The sequence below is a fragment of the Perca flavescens genome, chromosome 16 (genome assembly GCF_004354835.1).
Source record: "Perca flavescens isolate YP-PL-M2 chromosome 16, PFLA_1.0, whole genome shotgun sequence".
NCBI lineage: Eukaryota > Metazoa > Chordata > Actinopteri > Perciformes > Percidae > Perca > Perca flavescens.
Window position 1 is genome coordinate 31455623 of NC_041346.1, and position 17500 is coordinate 31473122.

Genomic DNA, 17500 nt, shown 5'->3' on the forward strand with positions numbered 1-17500 from the left:
AGATATGCTGGCTCTATACACACTAAAAGTCCTTATTATTTACATGGAGTCTGGCGGAGTTTGGTGACGGTGATTTCGGGGCTGTTTCATGTTAAACTAAAAGGATCTTCCTCTTTAACTAAAAGCTCTATCTCTGTAGGGATCCATCCCATAATGTTGCCAGACTCTTAGAATAATAATCTCAGTCTGTCAGCAGCAACAACAGAACATTTAGTGGATGCTGACTGAAGGAACGTTACATTGCATCTATGTTTCAGGCTCAATACTTGTCCAATTTCAAAGATCGTTGCTCCCATGAGTCACTAAGAGACAAAAAACATCAGTAAATAGGGTCCAGGTTGACAAATACTGAAGTTATTTACCCTTTAAGGTTGTGTTGCAGCTGAGCAGTGAATGGGACTTGAACTAATAATGAGAGGTGGCTGTAATCACACAGACCTCTATTAGAGAAATAATTTGCTGCAATTTCTCAGTGAATGATTTAAACGTCTTGCTACTAAAACAAACGAACGCAGGATGAAAGAGGCTTTGAGCAGCAGCAGCTTTCCCCTCGCTGTGACCTCCGTGTGGTGTCAACACGGCAAATTCAGTACAAATATTAAGAGAGAGCAGAGAACGCTAATATTTATTTCCACTATCTGTCCGACAGCGGATTTACCCAGCGGTCCACTTATCCAGAGATAAGCCATTGTTTGTAAAAAGCTCTAATCAGCTCAGATTAACAGACCAGGCTGCTTTTTAAATGTGGAAACATTTGCAGCAGCAGTAGCAGCAGAGCGAGAGCCATACCTGTAGAAATAAGAGCAGCCTCTCACGCTGTTGTGGCAGAAGTGTTCCTGGGTCTTCTCCGAGCCGTAGTCTTCGCCCGGGTCCGACCACAGCAGGTCGCACATCGGCCCGAACGCAGGAGGCTCTTTAAACCGGTCCAGCTGCACACAGAAACACGTTCACAGTTTAAACCAATCGTGCTGCGTGTCATCCCCTCCTTAGGGTTGGGTACCGAAACTCGGTGCCGACGTAAACGGTAGTAACGAGACCGAATAAGAACGAAAGTTTCGGTGCCTCATTTCGGTGCTCGACTTTACACTTCACCTGACAGCATGTAACGTTAGCCTAGCTTTAGCTAGCAGCTGGATTAATCACGGTTAAAATGCTGACAGCTAACGTTAAACAGTGTAAAGTGTGACTGGATTTCACTTTGAAGGACTTCTACAGCGGGATGTAACAATTCATAGATATACAGTATGTTTATATGGTCGGAATTAAACAACACAGACGGTGCGTTCACTTGCAGCTGCCGTTGTCGGAATTAAACAACACAGACGGTGCGTTCACTTGCAGCTGCCGTTGTCGGAATTAAACAACACAGATTCACTTAAAACAGGTAGCCTCGTGGTGCATTGACAGTAATTGTAAAATACCCTTTTCCCATCTGGGGTTCAACAGCAATTTACTGGTGAAATAAGTTATTGTTATTGTTATAGTTATTACATTATTATTAAATCTTTAATTTTGACCATGGCCTTAGCAATAAACAAGTCACTGACTGTTGTTTTACTACCCTTATTTTTCTTTTTCTTCTTTTTTTTTTTTAACTTTATTGAAAAGTACCGGTTCAGGCACCGGCACCGTTTTAAAAGTATCGATTTAGCACCGGAATCGAAAAAAAACCAAACGATACCCAACCCTATTCCCCCCCCCCTCTCTCTCTCCCTGATAGGTGTGATATCTGTGCATGATATCTTATCTATTCTAAGGAGCTTCTATGGACAAGTCAGTTTTAAGGTGACAGGTCTCACAGAAAAACCTAGCTTAGAATGTATGAATCTATTATGAGTTTGGGCACAACTTTCACACCGAGGAACTGGAGCCAGGAATGTGGGAATCTATTAGGAGCATCGGCCATGAAAGGTGCAGGTCAAGAGTAAACTGGTGCGCTGAAATAGATATCTTTGTCTGTGTGAGCACAAAAAGAGTTTAAAGAGGATCCATTCTGATGTACATGTGGGTCATCCTTGGGCAGACACGTCTGTATGCTCAGGGTTGTCTCGTTGTCATGAAGGTTTGTCCACTGTTTGAATAAAGCTGCATTTGATTTGATTTGAATTCTTCGGACTGATCGTCATCTTTGAAGTCTCCCAACATAATTTCTGAGTTATCACCCGATAAAGCTCCCCTTTCATGTCTTCATCTGTCCTGTGGAAATAAAAGGCCTAAAAATGCCCCCCAAAAAAATTACCGAAATATGAGATGTTTGCCCGAGACGGTTGAGTTACCTTTCGTATGTCGTCCAGGCAGGTGACCTCGGGGCTCAGACCTCCGTGCACGCAGAGGAACTGCTGGTTGAGGAGAGCAGCCAGAGGCAGGCAGTCAAACGCATCCATACAGGCGTCATACACGCGCTCGGAGTACTTTATCTTACCTGCAGGACACAGAAGAACACATCGCTGTCAGGTCAGATGAGACAAGATAAGATAAGACAAGCCTTTATTGTCTCCTATTGGAGAAATTCATCTTATTGCACCAGTACCCTATCAGGCATTGCACAGTCTATAACCATACACATACCACCACACAAATATTATTTATTTAGTATTAGTCACACATACATCACTGCAGCCAATACACACACACACACACACACACACACACACACACACACACACACATCAGGTCACTTACGTAGGCTATGGCGAGAGCTCTGTGTGGAGCCTCCGCCCAACTGTAAAACGGCCTTAACGGCGAGATAAGTGTGTTTGCTCATGGCCGAGACCTTTAAAAGACAAACAAGAGAAGAGGATGTGGAGGACTTACACTCCTGTTTGAAGGTGAAGTACTCTGTGAGATGCCGGCACTCGTGGTTGCCTCTGAGGAGGAAGAGCGTGTTGGGGTGGTTGATCTTCAGAGCCCACAGGTACAGCACACACTGGAAGGGAGACACGGGCAAACACTTCATTCAAACAGGGGGACATGGAATACAGGCCTGGGTGACATGTATCAGGTAGAGATGCACCGATGGGAAAATGGTGGCCGATATCGATAACAGATATTAATATTGCTGTTATTGCCGATATCGATATTTACCGATGTCGATATCTCTGTATAGAAAACACATTTTTATGATAATCCAATAAAGAACGCATTTCTTTTTTTTACTTTTGTGATTTATTTTCCAAAATGACTGATATTGGGCACCTTTACCGGTGTGTAAAATATGACTGGCATCAGATTTTCAGAAGAAAAATATAATATTTATATAATTATATATAATTTGACATCAAACCAATACCGAGGTGTTAAAAAAATGACCATATCGGTGGCCGATATATATAGCGCACCACTAATATCATGACATGTTGCATGATGTGTACTTGGGTATTGTATACTGGTAGTAGGGGTGGGGGAAAAACATCAATACAGCGTAGTATCGCGATATTTTTCGTGGCAATACTGTATCGATACACAGACGCAGAGTATCGATCTTTTATTATATATGTGTTGGTCAGTTTGTCTGCTTCACAATCCCATTTTGCAGCAATACAATTGAAGTGAGATGAACAAACCGAGAAATATATCTTTTTAGATAAAACAGATGTTGACAAAATTTTCCTTTGGGGACATCATTTGAAATTGGGAAAAATCTGAAGTTGGAAAAAAACGGTAATACATTGCAATATATCGCAGAATATTGCAACATTTTTAAAATCGCAATAATATTGTATCGTGACATAAGTATCGAGAGGATATTGTATCGTGAGGCCTCTGGTGATTCCCACCCCTAACTGGTAGGTTTTTTTTACCGCCCAGAAACATCCGGCACACAGTCAAATCAAAAGAAAAGAGATAATCTAAGAAAGAGGACAGGCACTCTTCAGATACAGACACCACGACACACTTCTAGTGGAAGAGCCAAGATATACAGCAGATCTGTTGGTCTGGTTGTTTGAACATAAAACATTTTTATTTTCAGACTTTTAAGAACAAGCGTGGGCTAAAAGGAAGACTGCTTTGTATTGATGATTCTCTCTCTGGAAGAGACATTCCCTGTTGGCTTGTTAGTAACAGAGGTGTGACGACGTTAAATATGACGAGATCTCTCGTTGAAGAAGTGCAGAGCAGCAGCTAGTACACTGAGTCGGACCTGTTTGGTCTTCTAATCCAACTGAGGAGTCTGGCTTGGACCTCTAAACTAGCAGAAAGGATCCCCCTCCCCTCCCTTTCACCAAAGTTGACTCTGAGTTCACTTTTACAGAGCGGTAGCTGAGTTGTAAAAAGCTGCTTGTAAAACACAGCGTTAGATCTCTCTCTCTCTCTCTCTCTCTCTCTCTCTCTCTCTCTCTCTCTCTCTCTCTCTCTCTCTCTCTCTCTCTCTCTCTCTCTCTCTCTCTCTCTCTCTCTCTCTCTCTCTCTCTCTCTCTCTCTCTCTCTCTCTCTCCACACAGACTGCAGTATGCAGTTCAGTGTGACGCAGAGTCAGAAAGCAAAACCTCCCTTCACTTTCAATGAAATTAAACTGTAGGGCAGTGGTGGCCTAAAGGTTAGAGAAGAGAGCTTGTGACTGGGAGGTTGTCGGTTCAATCCCCAGACCAACAGGATAAAAAATATCCTGGTGGGGGAAGTGAAAGAGCAGCGCTTGGCCCTCCCTCATTACCACCACTGCTCAGTGTGCCAGCAGATCAGACAGTGGTTGTACTGGGCAGCTTCCAAGGTATGAATGTGTGCAACTGTGTGAATGTGATCAGGGCGTTCCTGCAAAAGAGTAGCTGCCTCTCGGTGAAAAAAAAATACAAAACAAAGAGAAATGTTCTCCCCTAGTCTTAAAATGGCCATAAATCAAGAGCAGCCTAATTCCTTGTAACGCTGAGGAAAGTCACATTTCTTAATTGTAGATTTCTTTTAAAAGTGCTAAAATCTCGTCTGGTTCTCGTGAGCTGTGGGTCTCCTCACACCCTCAGTCCGTAGTTTAGTTTAACATATGAAATGTTTAGTTCTAGTTTGGACAATGTATGGGTTACACTATTGTGTTGTGGCTGCTGTAATGGGTTGGCTTTATTCCTTATTTTGTGTAAAGTAATAATAATAATAATAATAATAATAATAATAATAATTATAATAATAATAATAAACTGAATTTATATAGTGCTTTTCATAGACTCAAAGTCACTTAAAGTAGAGTGTAGAGTGTGTTGTTGTGCTGTGGATGAAATTGCTTTTGTATTTGGGTTATGTAATTCCATATGGGGTGGGGGCCACTTAGTGGCATGACATGTAAATACAATATCATATTATATATCTGTTACATGTGCCTCTGGTGTGTGTGTGTGTCTTGTTTTCTCCCTCTCTGTCTGTCCCTCATTCAGCCCTCCTCCCTTGGCCTGTTGCACACCTGTGTGTAATCAGTGCTCTAATAGAGTGGGGGTGGGGGTGATAAGAAGGCAAAGAGTGACATGGAGAGCACACCAGCAGCACACTACTAGAGGAGTTTAACCCTTGTGTTGTTTTCCCGTCAACCTTGAAAAAAAAAAGCTTTTTCCAACGTTTTAAATTGTTAAATGTGTCTTCTACACATGTTCAGCGCTTATTTCTACAGCTCATATTTTCTGATATTCAACAAAAACTGAAAACTGGTCAATTTGACCCAAAGTCAACACAAGAGTTAATCAGGTTTGTGTTTCCCAACCTCCATGGACACTTAGGTGCTGGAGTTGTGTGATTTTAGTGTATTGTGTTAGTTTGGTAAAAATCTCCCCCTTTCTCTGTAGTCTACCGTTAGCTAGCTACCGTAAATGTAGAGATACTTTTAAGATGCCATATTTTCCCTCTGGGCTCACCAAAACAAACGTAAAAGCATATTAACCGTTCACTGCACGTAATCGCTAGTAAACATATTACACTTTTTCAAGAAATCGGTTTAGGAATAGGAATCGTTTTAAAAGTACTGATTCGGCATCGGAATCGTAAAAATCCAAACGATAGCCAACCCTAGTTATAAGCAGGGTCACACAGAATCGGCAGATTTAAAAACAAATTAAAAGAACTTAAATAAAAGTCAGAATGTTAACATGTTTCCACCCAAAGCTGGAAAAAACAGCCCACAGATTCCGCTTCGGACCTGGCTATAGTGATGACAGAGAGATTACTTCTGTATTAGTATGTAAATAATTCTCTAAAGAAAGAACTGTCTATTATTCCTTTAACCCCCGTGTTGTCTTTCCGTGACCATGAAGTTGCGGGTCAAAACTGAAAATGAACTTCTTTTGGGACGCTGCCAAAGTTATAGGACATTAAACCTAATGTATGAGTTATAAAAAAGCAGAAACTATGAATTAATTTGACTAATAGTTAAGATGAGAGGATGTTGAGTGGATCCCAGACTGGTTTATGTCAAATTTTGGTCACGATTCTGTTTTGAAACCATGTAAACATGCTATAAAACCAAATAAAGTGATCATTTATTTTACCTGTGAAGAACGTTGCATGGGTCCCATTCTACGTACATGCATGCATCCAGTTTATTTTGTGGGAATTTGGTTAAAAGAAACCCATATTTCTGATATAAAAAAACTTTAAAAACGGGTGAAATTTGACCCTGAGGACAACACAAGGGTTAATACAGGGTTTCCCACACATACACTATTGTGTGGCGTTCACATTGCTTTTCGTTATTATTATTATTTTTTAAACACTATTTAAAATACGTTCTTCTGCATTTCCTTTCCCTGCTCTTCTCTGTCACTTGTGTCTCGCTCACGTACACACCCACCGCCCCAAGTTGCTTCCTAATCTGTGGGAAACACTGTAATATGATGCACCATTTGAGGTTGACACCATTGCAATGTGCTTGAATAATGACAATAAAGTCTATGACTAAACACTAAACAACTATTTTGTTCACTAGATTTCTGCAGCAAAAAGTTCAACAAAGAAGGGGATGAGTTACTGTTGATAACAAGTGCTTTTGTGAGTGTTATCAGGATCTTAAAACGTTGAAGCGGGGAGATTTGTTATCACTAAAGGAGCTACTGCACACTGAAACAGACGCACGTCATACTTAACCTCCCAAACATACCCACTCTTTTCTGCTGCCAGTCATCCACTCAAGTGTTTTTGTTCTGCATCAAACCACCTGTTAAATGTTTTTTCTGAAGGCGGCGACAAAGCAGCCAGATCTCACCAGCTGTTGTTCCAAACTAAACAGGCCTGGAACCAGAAGAATTCACTGTGACAACACCACCAACACTATTTACCCTGCAGAAACATCGCAGCGTGTTATCTAAGTCAGGTCTCACGGTAGTCTGCTAGCTAGCTAGACTATCTGTCCTATCTGAGTTTTCTGTTGCACGACTAAAACTACTTTTGAACGTTACACATGTTCCACCAAAACAAGTTCCTTCCTGAGACTAGAAAGAGGCACCGTGGCTTCGTCCGGAGCTTAGCCCCGCCCCAAGACGATTGTGATTGGTTTAAAGGAATGCCGATAAACCACAGCAGGTTTTCCTCCCATCCAGGAATGCTGGGTGGACTGGCCAGACCTTCCTCCGCAGGTGTTCCTGCTACAGCTTAGTAGTACTGTAGTCCTACTGCTGCAGTACGACTACAGTTGAAAATTAGCCGACTGGCTAACACTGGCACATTTACAGAAATGTTGATTAATGTGCATTGTCCTAATCAAATAATCGTACTTACTTTGATACAGTGCACACAACTCTGCTGTACCTTTCTTGTTACACATCCATGTGCTGCTGTACATTCACTTCATACCTTTGCTACTAAACTTAAAACTCTCCTCTGCAGTCACTCTGCACACACCGCTGCACACACTAAGTACATACATACATACATACATACATACATACAAAAAATATAGTACCTTTGTATGGTTTTTTTTAAGTCAAGAAGTTTTTCTGCCGTTTTTGTGAGTTACTAAACAGCTTATAAATAATCAAATGTATAATTAAGGGAGATTGTATTGCTTCTTTTGACAGACATGTGGAACATTCAGAGCTTAGACAAACTGTACAGCAGTCATGTGGTCTGAGGCTTTCTGAAGAGAAATTACTTCTAAATTAATCTGGTTCAATGGAGCGTCTGCTTATTACAAATATAAAAATGTATCTGACCCAGATTCTGACTCCGTCTTTGGAACTCGATAATAAAATAAAACCTCTCTGAGAGACAAACAAGAGCTGTGAAGACAGACCGAGTTGCAGGATATCCACCCCTCGCCCTAACAAGGAAGCAGGCAGCAGCCAATAAAAACGTCATGCCATCCATAGCGACGCAACAAGACACACTCCGGCCTTCCCCGGATTGTTTTGGAAATGGGAAACAGACCTAGCCTGGAGGAGAGGCGTGTGTGTGTGCACGTACCGCAAGTGTGTGTATGTGTGCATGTGCGTAGAGTGTGTGTGATTTTGTGTGCGAGTTTGTGTGTCTCTGTGTGTGTGTGTGAGACAGAGTGTGAGTTTGTGAGTGTGAGTTTGTGTGAGTGCGCGTAAGTGCGTGTGTGTGTGTGTGTGTGTATCTGAGTGTGTGTGTGTGTGTGTGTGTGTGCGCATTAGTGTGCGTGCATGCGTGCGTGCGTGCATGAGAGAGTGTGTGTCTCTCTCTCTCTCTCTCTCTCTCTCTGTGTGTGTGTGTGCGTGCATGTGTGTGCCTAATTGTGCGTGTGTGTGTGTGTCTAATTGTGTGTTTATGTGTGTCTTTGTGTGTCTTTGTGTGTGTGCGCATGCGTGCGTGCGTGCATGAGAGAGTGTGTGTCTCTCTCTCTCTCTCTGTGTGTGTGTGTGCGTGCATGTGTGTGCCTAATTGTGCGTGTGTGTCTAATTGTGTTTATGTGTGTCTTTGTGTGTCTTTGTGTGTGTGTGCATGCGTGCGTGCGTGCATGAGAGAGTGTGTGTCTCTCTCTCTCTCTCTCTCTCTCTCTGTGTGTGTGTGCCTAAGTGTGCGTGTGTGCGTGCGTGCATGTGTGTGCCTAATTGTGCGTGTGTGTCTAATTGTGTGTTTATGTGTGTCTTTGTGTGTCTTTGTGTGTGTGCGCAGAGAATGGCAGTCAAGAGGGCGAGGAGACAAACAGCGTGGCTTTCATGTCCTACCCCTATTTAAAGACGCACTGCTAAGCTGAAGCTGAGCAGCCAAATGTCAGCTGAAATGCCAGAAACACAAACACGAGCAGGGTTCACCGATAAGGGTCCAACGCCCGATGGCCCCGGGGCAAGTATATAACAACCCACTCGCCCGTTTGGGCAAAAAGTCTCGCCAGTGTCAAGCCCAGTTCACACCAAAGATGTGTGACGAGACGAGTTGAAACTTGCTGCGTGTTCTGTAACCTGCCAGTTCCCACCAATGAGACGAGACGAGACCAGGGCTGCCACCTCTTAGTCGATTAGTCGACTAATCGGTCGTTTTGGTCTTAGTCGACTGAGATTTCTTTAGTCGATTAGTCATTTTTTATGCTTATTCATGCTTAATTACTCATTTCCAAGAAACTTCTGAGCACATTTATGGTAAACACGAGATTTAAAGTGGTGCTTTTGCAGGATTAATTGTGGAGAAACTCAGTTTTACAGATGGTTAATTAACTACATTTATATTGTGCTTTTCTAGTCTTAACCACCTCTCAAAGCGCACAGCTCTGTCAATTAAATCAACTAATCGATTAGTCGACAAAATCCTATAAGTGTTAGTCGACTAAGAACTTCTTCAGTCGAGGACAGCCCTAGAAGAGACGGTGCATCATCTCCATATCAACGACTCTTTATACTTCCTTCCTAACATCCAACTTCCAGGCTTTTTGCAGCTGGATAGATCATTCGTTGCGTCTAAATATGAAGGCTCCTCCCTCTTAGTCGATTACAAAAACCACTAATCGGTGGTTTTGGTCTCAGTCAGCTTAGATCTCTGTAGTCCATTAGTCATGTCTGATGCTGTTTTCATGCTGAATGACTTATTTCCAAGAAACGTACGAGCACATCTCTGGTAAACACAAGAATTAAAGTGGTGCTTTTAGCATGACTCTTTGCGGAGAAACTCAGATTTACAGATCTGTCGATTAAATCAACTAATCGACTAGTCGATAAAGTTGAATGCATGTTAGTCGACTAAGAATTTCTTCAATCGAGCACACAGCCCTACTAAATATGAATGTGGATGACTTTAGTGACCGTAAGATGCTTGGTAAAGTTACATTTCTAGAGATTAATAAGTGAAAACACGTTTTATTTCTCCGATTCCCAGCTTTGTCCGAGGCGCTCCCTCTCTTCAGTCACTCTTCAGGCACTTTTGCGCGGGCGCACGCCGAGCCTCCATTAACCGGTTGTAGCAAACATAAAATGGATTATGGATAATTTTATTGTAGCCGACTTTAGAAGATAACAAGATAGATGTCTATGTTGTTGTATGTATGATATCTATTGGCTGTTGAAACAGGGGCGTCTTACATTTTAAAACCAGCCTCTGGAGACTCAACCAGCTGACGTCTAGGTTTTTGAATTTCATTAAAAGATATATTTGCAAATATAGGAGGAACACAATTTCACAAAAAGCACGTCAGCTCGGGGTGGAAAAGGTTCTTCAAATGAGTAAGAAGAAAAACTGAGCTTAAATGCACAATGGGTAAAAGGGGAGTGACAATCACACATGTTCTGTTCTAAACATGACTTTACATTTTATCACAGGACACATAAAGATAAAAGATCCTGCCAGATACTTCTAAATCTACAGAAGATGTCTTATAACCACTTCATCTAATCCCCTGTTCCCTACTTTCACAGCTGGGGTCACATCCCCCGTACATCTCGGCTGGCAAGGGAATAGCGGATATGGGAGAGGAGATTTTACTGTGGCCTTGTACCTTTATCAGTTCACACAAAAGGACATACGCATTCGTCTTCTAGACTCAAAATCAACATGTGAGAATGAGCATCGGCGCTTTCAGCCCCTGATGTGGTGCTCCACGGGTAGAGTAATTGACGCACTTTTTACCTTTTTGATCAATGAAAGTCCAAGTCATATGTGCAGTTAAAACCTTTGGTTCCATTTATTTCCACAAGATCTTAGTCGGGTTTCTAGACAAATCACAAGACACAGGTATGTCTGCCTGTGTAATGGTGTGTGCGTGTGGTGAATATCTGTATGTGCTTCCGGGTTGCACCCAAGGAACCAAAGATTGGTTCCTATTTATACCAAGGGCACTAATTGGCTCTTACAGAGTCAAGTACATTGTTAACCGGCAATTATTTCTGAGACAATTAATTGTACAGCAGAGTTCGGATTAGTTACAAGCTGTACATACCAATGGATGTATTAATGGTTTATGCTTTAAGACATGGCGCCGTTCCTGGGGGCTTGTACCTACCTCGATGCTGAAGTATCCTCGGTCCACGTAGTCTCCGAGGAACAGGTAGCGGGTGCTGCTGGGGGATCCGCCCACCTCGAACAGCTTCATCAGGTCAAAGAACTGCCCGTGGACGTCTCCACACACTGCACGCACAAACACAAGTCAGGTTAAAGGGCCGTCCACACTGAGAACAGCTGAGAATGCTATGGTTGGGATCCCTTTCAGAGCTATTTGATGAACAATAGATATACACTGAAAGCCAATCAGAATCCTTCTGAGATTACAGGTGATCAGAATCAGCTGTTCTTTCTGTGTACACATTACTTAAAGTCTAATTAATTAAAAGTAAATGGGAGCTACCATTCAGGTCACATTTAGTAGTTTCAAACACACCAAATGTCCACAAAACAAAAAGGAAGAAGTAGGCAGCTTTAAGGCCCAGACACCCCAACCAGACAGCCGAGCGTCGGCGAAAAAGCCAGTCGGACTGATCAGTCTCCCCGAGGTCCAAAAAGTGCCTCAGAACACACCGAAGAGACGCCGACTTGAGCGTACGTTCTGCAGGTGCGCTATACTAAACGGAAATGACAACACGTCACGTGGGTCTGGCTTCTCCAGTCGATGGTAATAGCGGCTCATTCGAAATACGATCTCATATCGTACTAAAATAGTTCACCAAAACCTGTTTCTGAAAACATTTTAAGAGAGAAATAGGCCGTGTGTGTGTGTGTGTGTGTGTGTGTGTGTGTGTGTGTGTGTGTGTGTGTGTGTGTGTGTGTGTGTGTCTGTGTGTGTGTGTGTGTAGTTGCTGAATCTGTCTTCATTTCAGATCAGCAAAGTTCAGTTTAAAAGATTTTCGTCACATTTTGAGAGGCCGTTCGTCACTCATCTCACTCGTTATTTCCGGGTTAGCCGGACGGGCAGTCGGCCTCACTCCACCAATCAGATTGGTCATTTGAGTCCGACTGCTCGCCCCTCCGACCCAGCAAGTCAGGTCGGCCCACAACGAACGCCGACGGCACTGAACACACCGAACAGACTCGAGTCACCGACCTCGCCAGGCCGATTATCGGCTCGGTGTGTCAGCGCCTTTAGGGAAACTGTCATTAATGCTGTAATTAATATACGTCACCTGTGATGGGGGCTTCCACTTCCAGCATGCATTTCTCCTGGCGCAGGATGCCTGCTCCGTCGTTGATGATACGTAGAGCCGTCTCCTCCTCCAGCCGACCCTCCTTCACCAGATGGGCCTTCAGCACGTCCACGCTGGGCCTCCCGTCCACGTACAGGTCTTTGACCGACAGGCGCGTACCGGGAGGATACGGCACCGCTACAAAACAGATGGGAGAGAGAGTCCGAGAGAGTCAGCTGCACACTGACGTCAGCACACAGCACTCTGAAGACAGGAAGGCTTGGTCCGGTTTCTACAGTGAACTAGTGTTACGTGTTGGGCAGCACGGTGGCCCAGTGGTTAGTAGAGATGGTCCAATACCACTTTTTTGCTTCCCGATACCGATTCCGATACCTGAACTTGCGTATCGGCCGATACCGAGTACCGATCCGATACCAGTGTCATATATTTTATTATGTTTTAACAGCTGTATACTACTATCTCTGTATGGATGTGATATGATTTCTATCTTTGTTGTCGGTCTGGCTCAGGTTAAACTCTTTGTGAAACATGAACAAACACAAACAATGAATGCCCCAGAACTTTCTTTTATTCTCCAGTTTGACAGTCAGTTATAACGGAAAAAGAACATAAATAAACTACTTTAATGTAGATTTTCTTTAGGGCTTTATTACGTGGTATCGGATCGGTGCAGAAACTCCAGTACTTCCCGATACCAGCGTTTTAGGCAGTATCGGAGCCGATACAGATACCGATACTGGTATCGGTACATCTCTAGTGGTTAGTGCTGTGGCCTCACAGCAAGAAGGTTCTGGGTTCAAATCCAGGCCTTTCTGTGTGGAGTTTGCATGTTCTCCCCGTGTCTGCGTGGGTTTTCTCCGGGTTTTCCGGTTTCCCCCACCACTACGCTATATAAATGTAATAAATAAATAATAATAATAATAATAATGTTACCTAAGCTTTTAAAATGAAGCAATACTAACGGGAGATGTTCCTCCAAATAAAAGGGGATGACTTTAATCCTCCGGTTGTCAAATTAGACACGTTTATAAAAACTTTCTGTATCAGAACTATGACAAAAGAACGTTGGAAAAAGCTTCGAAAAACAAGTCAACAAAAATAAAAAAAAATTTGAATGCTGAAAAAAATGACCAAAAAAAAAAAAAAAAAAAAAAAAAAAAAACGTAAAAGTGATCAAAAACATCGCCAACAGGTGGCCAAAACGTGTTTAAAAAAAGTGACGCCAAATTGGAAAAAAAGTGGGGGGGGGACATCGGAAAAAGCGACAAAATAATTGAATGAAATTGACAAAAATGTCGAGAAAAGTGTAGAAAAAAGCAACAACAAAAAGTTGAAATTTCGACCTAGAGAAAAAGAAGGTTGCAGGTTGACGAGACGACAACACAAGGGTTAAAATGAAGCAATGACAAGAGGAGATGCTCCCCCGAATAAAAGGACAGAGTCACAGACACAGAGCACACCCGGATACAAACAGCTGATCCTGGTTCACTGACATCTGTGTCGAGACTCCAGCTGCAAAGATTAATCCTTAAATTGTCAAATATTCTAATAATCCGTCAATCGGTTGAACTGGTAAACGTGTGTGATGTCAGCTTGTTAAATGCAGGGTTCATACGCATTTTAACCAATACTTTTCGGCAAATTTCCATGACCATTAATTCCTGAAAATGTCAGTCGACGTTACAATAAGAATACAAATCTGGCCTTGACCAGCTGCCACTTTGCTCGTTTGAAAGCCATGATGTCTCTCTCTCTCTCATGGGGGGGGCAAATTCTCTGGGCGGGCAAAGCAGAGAAAGGGGAGGTAACCTTGCTCCTTATGACCTCATAAGGAGAAGATTCCTGATTGGTCCATCTGAGCTTTCATTTTGTCAAAGGCAGAGCAGGATACCCAGGGCTCGTGTCAGTACCCGATCCGTTCCACCTGCACAATCCGTTCTGCGCATGCGCTGTGATACGAGGATTTACGACACTATCCGATCTCTTCCCACGCTAGCCTCCACCGGGGCGCTAACGTTAGTTTAGCTAATAGCTAATTCGGGCGGACCGCTAGGTGATTATAGCGGTCTGCCGTTAGCCTCCACTGGGAAGCTAACGTTACTTTAGCTAACAGTTAATTTGGCTAACCGCTAGCTGATTGTAGCGGTCTGCCGTCCGTCAGCCTCCACAGTTAAGCTAACGTTAGTTTAACTAACAGCTAATTTGGCTAACCGCTAGCTGAGACGGCATGTAAATTTTACATTTCACTTCCCGCTGAACCCTGCAGCTTCCCGCCGAACCCTGCTGCTTCCCGCCGAACCCTGCTGCTTCCTGCTGCTTCCCACTGAACCCTGCAGCTTCCTGCTGCTTCCCGCTGAACCCTGCAGCTTCCTGCTGCTTCCCGCTGAACCCTGCTGCTTCCTGCTGCTTCCCGCTGAACCCTGCTGCTTCCCGCTGAACCCTGCTGCTTCCTGCTGAACCCTGCTGCTTCCTGCTGAACCCTGCTGCTTCCTGCTGAACCCTGCTGCTTCCTGCTGAACCCTGCTGCTTCCTGCTGAACCCTGCTGCTTCCTGCTGAACCCTGCTGCTTCCTGCTGAACCCTGCAGCTTCCTGCTGAACCCTGCTGCTTCCTGCTGAACCCTGCTGCTTCCTGCTGAACCCTGCTGCTTCCTGCTGAACCCTGCTGAACCCTGCTGCTTCCTGCTGAACCCTGCAGCTTCCTGCTGAACCCTGCAGCTTCCTGCTGAACCCTGCAGCTTCCTGCTGAACCCTGCTGCTTCCTGCTGAACCCTGCAGCTTCCCGCTACATCCAGTCACTGTTCCATTATTAATGTGACTATTATCACCACTGTTCATCACACCCCCAAACCGGCCCTCAAACTGATTATTATTGCACTGATATTATTTTATTTTAATGTTGAAACAGGTGAACTTGTGTTGTTGAATTTACACACACACACACACACACACACAACCGGAGTAACTAAGAACCAGAGTAACTAAGAACCAGAGTAACTAAGAACCAGAGTAACTAAGAACCATAGTAACTAATAACCAGAGTAACTAATAACCAGAGTAACTAATAACCAGAGTAACTAATAACCAGAGTAACTAATAACCAGAGTAACTAAGTACACACACACACACACACACACACACACACACACACACACACACACACACACACACACACACACACACACACACACACACACACACACACACACACACACACACACACACACTCCGAAGTCAGTAGTTTCGGTGATATTTCCAGAGCTGCAGTGGAGACGCTGATGCATCATGGCGGCGTGTTGGGGCCTGACCTGAAGACAAAGGAGAACAGTTTGGCAGCACAAAGCCGCCCCTGGGAGGAAATACCAAACAGCTTAATACCTGAAAACACACACACACACACACACACACACACACACACACACACACACACAAACACACACACACACAGACAGACAGACACACACACACACACACAGGAGAGAAAGTGCGTCGAATGGGTTTTCGATACTGAAATTAAAAGGAGGTGCCAAAATGTAAAGTTTTAATTGTGACTTGCATATTTAAAAAGTGTCTTAAGAAGCTGGGGGAGCTGGTGTCATGGCCGACTGACCAAAAACGCTCTTTAGGTTTCGCATCGATTAAACTTCCATCTCCAGCCAGCGGCAGTGGTCTACGTGATACGCAGGAATACGCAGTATACCCACTAAGAAAGCTCCAGGATTTCTTTAACTTCAGATATTTGGATCACAAATACAGGGTCGAGAAATGTGACAGCACACTAAACTCACGCTGCAGAGAGACTCCTCTCACCTTTCACTCCACCCGCTCCTCACTGAGAGCAGTGTGTAGTGTGTGCATAGTGCGTAGTGTGTGTAGAGGTGGGCGATATATCGTTTAGACGATAATATCCAAATTGTTGTCTGGACAGAATTGGGATATCGAATATTTCATAATTTGTACAATCTGACCCCCCCAAACATGAAAAGAGCTGAAGGAAGTTAAAGAGAAAACAAATAACGCACAATATAACCTTCTAAACAATTATATGTAGCGATGTTAATACTGTAGGGGTTTGTTTGACTGTATTTTTTGTACAAAATCACGATCGTCCCGCACGAGAGATAGCTGCTACTAGTTCTTACCCTGCGCATTATGACGTTCACTCATGTCAACAAAGATGGCGGCGCGCGATTGTGCAGTGGCTCTCCTGTCGGTGTATATGTATACAAGTACTAATCAATACAGGACCACGATACAACACACTGAACTAATCAATACAGGACCACGATACAACACACTGAACTAATCAATACAGGACCACGATACAACACACTGAACTAATCAATACAGGACCACGATACAACACACTGAACTAATCAATACAGGACCACGATACTACACACTGAACTAATCAATACAGGACCAATACAGGAACTTATCAATACAGGACCAATACACACACTGAACTAATCAATACAGGACCACGATACAACACACTGAACTAATCAATACAGGACCACGATACAACACACTGAACTAATCAATACAGGACCACGATACAACACACTGAACTAATCAATACAGGACCACGATACAACACACTGAACTAATCAATACAGGACCACGATACAACACACTGAACTAATCAATACAGGACCACGATACAACACACTGAACTAATCAATACAGGACTACGATACAACACACTGAACTAATCAATACAGGACCACGATCGACACACTGAACTAATCAATACAGGACCACGATCGACACACTGAACTAATCAATACAGGACCACGATACGACACACTGAACTAATCAATACAGGACCACGATACAACACACTGAACTAATCAATACAGGACCACGATCGACACACTGAACTAATCAATACAGGACCACGATCGACACACTGAACTAATCAATACAGGACCACGATCGACACACTGAACTAATCAATACAGGACCACGATACAACACACTGAACTAATCAATACAGGACCACGATCGA

At 43.4% G+C, this 17500-nt stretch overlaps 1 protein-coding gene across 4 annotated transcripts in view; it reads right to left on the reverse strand.

The window, feature by feature from the left end:
- ppp3ccb (protein phosphatase 3, catalytic subunit, gamma isozyme, b) overlaps window positions 1–17500 on the reverse strand; it is a 54012-nt gene that overhangs the window by 24566 nt on the left and 11946 nt on the right. For all 4 annotated transcript variants that reach the window (XM_028601198.1, XM_028601197.1, XM_028601196.1 and 1 more), the window contains 5 exons: window positions 12471–12668; window positions 11357–11481; window positions 2815–2926; window positions 2277–2422; window positions 790–929 (listed from right to left, as the gene is read on the reverse strand). In XM_028601198.1, the coding sequence (XP_028456999.1) occupies window positions 790–929; window positions 2277–2422; window positions 2815–2926; window positions 11357–11481; window positions 12471–12668 (721 nt within the window). The remainder of the gene's footprint in view (window positions 1–789; window positions 930–2276; window positions 2423–2814; window positions 2927–11356; window positions 11482–12470; window positions 12669–17500) is intronic.